The sequence below is a fragment of the Morone saxatilis genome, unplaced genomic scaffold (assembly GCF_004916995.1).
Source record: "Morone saxatilis isolate NCDOM2014 unplaced genomic scaffold, NCSU_SB_2.0 Contig5, whole genome shotgun sequence".
NCBI lineage: Eukaryota > Metazoa > Chordata > Actinopteri > Moronidae > Morone > Morone saxatilis.
In genome coordinates, this window is record NW_023340095.1 from 334079 (window position 1) to 341686 (window position 7608).

At 36.5% G+C, this 7608-nt stretch overlaps 1 protein-coding gene across 1 annotated transcript; it reads right to left on the bottom strand.

Annotated features, from left to right (window-relative positions):
* Positions 1–2955: 2955 nt before the first annotated feature.
* On the bottom strand, positions 2956–3876 carry LOC118339294 (olfactory receptor 11A1-like). The gene has a single exon (XM_035676875.1). It carries the CDS (start codon positions 3874–3876, stop codon positions 2956–2958), a length of 921 nt encoding a protein of 306 aa, XP_035532768.1.
* Positions 3877–7608: the final 3732 nt, after the last annotated feature.

Below are 7608 nucleotides of genomic sequence, written 5' to 3' on the forward strand. Positions count from 1 at the left end.
TGAGTTAGTTTCTGTTTGATGGGCTTTGCCATCACTTTGTGAAAGGGTGAATGTGGCTGTAGGGTAAAAGCGCTTTGAGTGGTCGGAGGACTAGAAAGGTTATAGAAGTACAGGTCCATTAACCATTTACCAAATGTAGCTGCTGTTAGTTAGTTAGCTTAGCCCTGGAAACCTGGGTCTGGGTGCTCAGAGCACCGGGAGAGTGTTGGTGTTTACACTGGTAGCACTGTGTAATACATACACCATAGAGGCATAACATCATAGATTTAGCATGGTAATCATTAATATCTATTATTGAAGCATGTCTAACACACACAGACACACACACACACACACACACACACACACACACACAGCTTGAATAATGTTTTAAAGTAAATACTGTTGCAGCATTTTTTTAGGAACTAGACACCAAAATCAAGGTAAGAAAGATTATGTTAGGCTACAAGAAAGATTCTGGATAAAGAGGCAGTCTACTAAAATTACTTGTTAACTAGCTTAGGTTAACTACTTGACAAACAAAACCAAACTGCTAGCCAAATTGTGATATGATCACTCTACTTTATGTATCATTATTATCGTATACTGATTTTATATAGTTTAGTATTTTATAAAGTATTACTATGCAAACAATTCAAAAACAAAAAGGGTCAAAGGTCAGGTTTGACTTCAAGATTTTTAACTTCATTAAAAACACAAAGAATTGCCACATTTCTAATATTCTGCATAGAGTTAATTTAGCTAGACAACAAAAAGTTTTGTCATAAGTAATTTTTCGCAGTTATACACTGGTGAGTCAAAGTCTTTTGCCTTTGTATGGCAGTATTGATTTTTCATCTTAGGTTGTAATACTGACGCTGATGATCCAAAATGTAGAAATTCAGCTGTCTATACATACAATCAAGCACACTTACCAAACCTCATTATGATTACTGATATTATTGTTATTATCTGTGCTGAGCGTATATAAACATACAGTTGGAAAGGTTACGACCACAACTGGTACATCAGGGAAGAACTGAGTCCCTTGAGAGTTTTTGTTCCAAAATGATCAGGAATCTAAGGAGTTATCTTTGATCAGGACTTTGTCATTAATTTCCACATAAATGCATGATCTCTTAGGACTGCTTTCTTTTATTTACGTAATATTCACAAAAATTAGAACATCCTATGACATGATGCAGAAAAACTAATCATGCATTTGTTACTCAAGGCTGGATTACTGCAACTCTTTGTCATCAGGTTGCCCTAATAAGTCCATTAAAACGCTCCAAGTATTCAGAACGCATGCAGCACGAGTACTGACAGGAACTGAGGAAGAAGAGATCACATCTCTCCTGGTTCTAGCTTCTCTGCATTTGGCGTCCCTGTAAATTTAGAATAGAATTTAAAATCCTCCCTCCGTCTATATAAGCTCTTCCATGGTCAGGCCCTAAGTTCTCTATCTTAAACGAGACTCATACGTACATCCTATTCCCCCTCTAGAATCGACTTTGCGTTTTCTCTTGAATATGGCTATTGTGGTTCTGTATTGTCTATGAGTCTCTAAAAGCAGAACAGGAAGCCAAGGAGCCTTCAGTTAGCCAAGCTCCTCTCCTGTGGAACCAGCTTCCGTTGTGGTTCTGGAGGCAGACACCCTCTCCACATTTAAGAGTAGGCTTAAATACGTTCCCTCTTTTGATAAGCTTATAGTTTGGACGGATCCAGGTGAGTCCTGAACCATCCCTTAGTTATGCTGCTATAGGCCTAGACTATTGGGGGATTTCCCATGGGTGCACTGAGCTCTCCTCTTCCTCTCCTCGTCTTTCTGCACTCATTCATGTCCCATTAATGCATGTTACTAACTTCACTTCTTCCCCGGAGTTCTTGTGCTTTATCGGTCTTGCAGGTTCTCATGGATCTGGTGGAGCCTCTGCCATGGTCCTGCTTGACTACCTTGCTAAAATCACTGATTTATTGTAATTATTATTAAGTTTTATTAAGTACTTTATTGCTACAGTTACTGTTTGTTCGCTGCTCGCTGTCCCCCATCATTGCTGCTGTCCATCGTCATCATCGTCTTTTTCATGATGTCATCGATCATTACTATTAATGTAGTTGTTGCTACTGTTGGTTGCTGTCTGTCTGTCCTCTCTTCCTCCTCTCTTCCTCTCGTCTCTCTCTTCTCTCTTCTCCTCTCTTTCTCTCTCTCTCTCTCTCTCCTAGGTTTCTGACTGTTAAAGGCAGTTTTCCTTGCCCCGTTCCAAGGTCTTGCTCATGGTGGTACTGTTTGGGTCTCTGTAAATGTTAAAAGGAGTTTGATCTAGAACTGCTCTAATTTGAAAAGTGTCCTGAGAATAACTTGTGTTAATGAATTGGGCCTATACAAATAACAATTGAATGTGAAACACAACATGGGGAGATAAAGTGAAGCCACCCCCTCTTTAAATCATGTGAGACTATTTAGTTTCAATAAAACTCAAAATCACAGTTGAGACATGCTTTTGCTTTCAAGGCATTTAATTTGTCATGTTCACTTTATGAGCACGATGAACTTCAACAGTACACAGAAGAAAATGATTCCAGTATGAAAGACATTGGTGGTAGCAGGGTTCTGTTGTTCTGCAGTCAATCAAAGAAATAGAAATGTAATGCCATATTAAAAGAAAAAGAATTCATTTGGCAAAGTCACCCTAATGAAGGGGACAAGCAGAAAAACGTTGGCCTCACAATGAAGCTCTGCAGTATTGGATGAGCCTCTTCCAGGGGGGTGGGTTTGGGCTTTGTAAAAACTGCAGCCAGTTGTTTAGACATTAATATTTTGATGAAATTGATGAAACTGTATGATGCTCTTTACTCTGCACTAACTGTTAGGGAAACATCACACAAACACTACATTAAATATCTTTAAAGATCACAGAAATGGCAATCTAGAATCACATAATTTTATGACATTACAGTTACATTGTTCCTACTTTAGACTATTTTGCAGAACAACCTCTTGAGATGTTTATAGATTTCTTTCATTTTCAGTCCATATATGATCGGATTGAAGAGAGGATGATACGAAATTTTTTGTAAAGTCATTATTAAACGTACAGTTTGGGTAAAATCAGTTTCCAGTCGCAGTAGAAGTACATCATATGCAGCCAAACAGGAAAAATTTATTAAAACTATTAAGTGTGGTAAACAGGTCTGTGCAGCTTTTCTCCTGACTTCTCTACAACTTCGATGGGATATTATAAAGATCTTTGTATATGTAAACAATATAAAAAGCACAGGAAGAACTACAGCATTTGAAAAAACAATCAAGCCATATATATTCAGAGCTCTTGAACTCACACAATGAAGTTTGTTAACTGTGCTGTTACAAATTATTCCTTTGAAATTAAAGTTACAGAGTTTTTTATTAGCATTCAGTACAGCTGGCACTGCAAGCTGACAAACAGGCACAAGCCAAGATAAAACCAACAAAATATAGACTGTTCTTTTCTTCATGATAGTGGCATATTGCAGAGGTTTACATATAGATACATACCTATCATAAGACATGGCTGCCAACAGTAAGAACTCTGAACAGTCTAGAGAGTAATATGAAAACCATTGAAACACACAGGCTGAATATGATATGATCTGTTTTTCTGATAAAACATCAAATAAAAGCTTTGGGTAGAAAGCAGTGCTGTAAAGAAGAGAGTTGATTAACAGAGCTGCAATAAAAATGTACATAGGCTCATGGAGGTTTTGGTTAATCCAGATCAGACACACAATAGTAGAATTACTGCAGATTATTAATGTATATGCAGTGAACATGATCACAAAATAAAGATATCTGTATTTGTGAATTTCCACATACCCATCAATAGTTATATATGTTATATTTACTTGATCATCCATTAAGGTTGTCTAAAGAAACATTCAGAATAAAGTCTTGCTTTAAAGATCACATTAACATAGATAAATTAATATTGTCTCTTATTCACTGGTACCTGACCCTGACCTGTACCTGTGTGATGTTGAAATATTCCAGTAAACATTCAGAAAGTGACTGTTTGAGGATGTTTTTATCCACCTGCATCACCCTCCATAGATCTCATTAAAATCTCCACCAAGTGCTACTATTATCTGAACAACTTCATCAAACTCTAGAGGCCTGCACCCATAGGTGTTGTTTACTGGGATGTTTGCCTCTGTCATATTTTATAGACATAGAAGTCAGGAGAAAAGCTGCACAGACCTGTTTACCACACTTGATAGTTCTAATCAATTTTTCCTGTTTGACTGCATATGATGTACTTCTGCTGCGAATGGAAACTGAGTTTCCCCAAACTGTACGTTTAATAATGACATTACAAATAATATATATGGACTGAAAATGAAAGAAATCTATAAACACCTCAAGAGGTTGTTCTGCAAAACTGTCCTATGTAGGAACAATGTTAACTGTACAGTCCTAATATTTCATGAGTTGTGCTTTCTGTGATCCTTTAAAGGTATTAATTAGAGGACTGGTTCGTGTAATAGTAGCACACAGTAAATATCATCATCTGTTTCATCAATGTAATGATTAATGTCTGATTGGGTTAGCTACACTATAGACTGAGACCAACACTTTGTACTTGTGGCCATCAGGGTGACTTTGCCAACACAACAGAATTTCTTTATTCTATTATTGCTCTGAATTTTCCTTTGCTTTTTGATTGACCACTAATGTCTGTCACACTCGCATATTTCTCCCTTTGTGTGTTTTTAAAGATCTTAATTGTCATTAAGTGAACATGTCAGCATTTTAAATTAAATGCCTTGAAAGCAAAAACATGTGCTCCTAATTTAGTACCCTGTGAGAAAAAGTGCCTTTGAATTGTATTTACAAAAATACATAAACCACATAAAACATAGTGTTGTCGTGGTGAGAAAAACAATGATTGTGATAGTGCTCATCATTTTAATTGTACCCAGATATTGGATACCATCTCAGTGATTTAAAGAGGATGAGCTTACTTCTCATTTCCCTCCTGGGTTGAAATACATCATTAAACTGTATTTCTTAACCACAAATTCTATAATTTATTGTCTATTGTCCTTTTTTAAAATTAAGTCATGGTTCCAGATGAAAGGGAGAAATATATGTCTCAAAGGACCAGTTCTCAGGTAGCCTACTTCAGCTTCCCTGAAACTTCCCCAGTATTTCTGCCCAATTTTAAGTTCCATTTCTTCTCAGCACAGATAATAACAATAATAATATCAATAATAATAGTAACATTAATAATGGTTGTAGATAATGAGTTGTGACAAGTGTGCTTCATTACTGAGGTGGGAATTAAAATGGTTTAAAGGGTCCTCAAACTTTGTAGGAACAATCAATTAATTCTGGCTATCAAAATGATCAAAGAAAATAACAAACAATAACTTTAATTAATATCATATCACACCTGACATCCCAGTGCTCCCACTACAATCCTCTCAGTTTGCTCAATCTGTCTGTCTAAGAATTAATAGATCCATACAGAACAGAATGAGGTATAAACAAATCATATTTATTCAATAGAAAATGTCTTATAAAATATTAAGTAAATATTAGAAGTAGAAAATAATAAAAACTAAAAAGTGAGATTTTGTTCTGCTGCCTGGTATTTAGTCCAGTCCTCACAATATTATAAATTTAGCTTTGTCTTAACAATGTAAAAGTCTATATGTTCTGGCTGCAGCTTTAATACTATTTATATTATGGGTTGGCTGAATACTTGATGGTTATTTATTGAGATATATGCATCCACATTGCCCAGTATGCCCAACTAATCAACATTTAAATTCAATATTTAATCAATAGTCAATGTCAATTCATTGCTTTCCATCTCACATTACAGAGTTGTAACTAAACCATGACTGAGAGACAAGATAATTATTGTGCTATTTTAATATGATGTTTGTCTGTGAGAAGTGCCATCACGCCCCCCATATATTGTCTGGACTGGTGCCCACAGCGGTTGCTGCTGCTGGAAAACACAAGTTTCATTTCATACACGCGCATATGAACACAGCATGTGCAGCACAGTTATCTTTTCCAAGCTGCAGGTTAAACACTGCTGCCCTTTGGTGTTTATCAAACCTGATAAATGGTTTTATTTCACTCTCACTTTTGTCTCTCACTTTTTTTTAAATTGCAGAACACAGAATGTATGGTCTTCAACCGGAACTTACCTCAAGTTGCCTGCCCCCTCAAAATCGCCTCCTTGGGTGGGTCAGAACTAACAGTTGTCACTTCCTACTAATACCTGGGTATCTGGCTCAACAGTTCATTCTCCTTTCCAATACAGGTCAACAAGCTGCTCTCCAATGTCAGAGCAATAATCTGTGTCCTGTATCAAAATAAAGCATAATGTACTCACTCCCCAACGCACACCTTGGTTAAAATGACAATTCTCCCAGTCTTAGATTATAGCATCTTAATTTACCCCCAAAAGTCTTCTCAATAAACTGGACGTCATTTACCATACCGCCATCCACTTTGTAAAAGGTGCCCCTTTCAATTAAGCTGAATTAAATTCAACACTCATCACTGTAACCTGTATTCTCCAGTCAACTGGTTCAACTGGTCATCACTCTACACCAGGTGACCCACTGCTATCAGTTTATTTGTAAAACTATCATTGGCAAAACCCCTTCATAACTCACTCAACACTCACTACTCAATATCTCCAACAGTAACCATAACTTGTGTTCTAGCAGATTCATACTTTGGACACTCCTAAAGTCTGTACCTCTTTCGGCTGTCACTGTTTTCTCACAGTGACTGGAACCAGTTGCAAACCAACGACCTGAAGCCTTAACAGGCACTCACTCCACAGTAAGTGTCAGATGTGATTGATAGGAACAACAAAGCAGGATTAACAGAAATTAAACATAACCGTGAAAAATAATTACAATTTTAACCCTGGCCTTTAGGTCTCCTGAAAGATTGGGAGTTTTCCAAACCCCTGAGCACCCCAGCCTACAAGTTCAGGCCTCCAGAGTTTGATGAACTTGTTTACATGTGAGTGGTTCTTGGTGACAACTTTAATTAGATCCATGGAGGATGAAGCAATCTGATAAAAAACATTCCACAGACGCTCTTTCTCTTGGTGAATTCTGAAGAACACACTGTAAGAGTGTTTTAAGGTCAGGTAACCATTCTCAGTGACAGTTCTTTTCTCAGGTTTTACTCATATTTACCAGTGATACAATCTGTTTTTGGCAACTTTAATGAATGATGATTTAAATGTAACATATGTGACTGTAATTGGCTATGTGGAAGTGGATACATCACATAATAAATATCACGTAATATTTATGGTCAGGCAACTGTAAATGAAATAGACTTTGCAGTACAGGTTACATGTTTCCTCGTTTTTTACTCAGATCTGCCACTTATACAATCTATTTGTCACACAGTTGTTTTTTGAAAACATTAATGGATAATGAATTAAATGTAACATATATAACTCTTGATGGGCATGTGGAAGTGGACAAATACAGATATCTTTATTTTTTTGTTATATTTACAGTATATATTCTAATAATCTGCAGTAATTCTACTATTGTGTATCTTATCTGGATTCACCAAAACCTCCATGAGCCTATGTACATTTT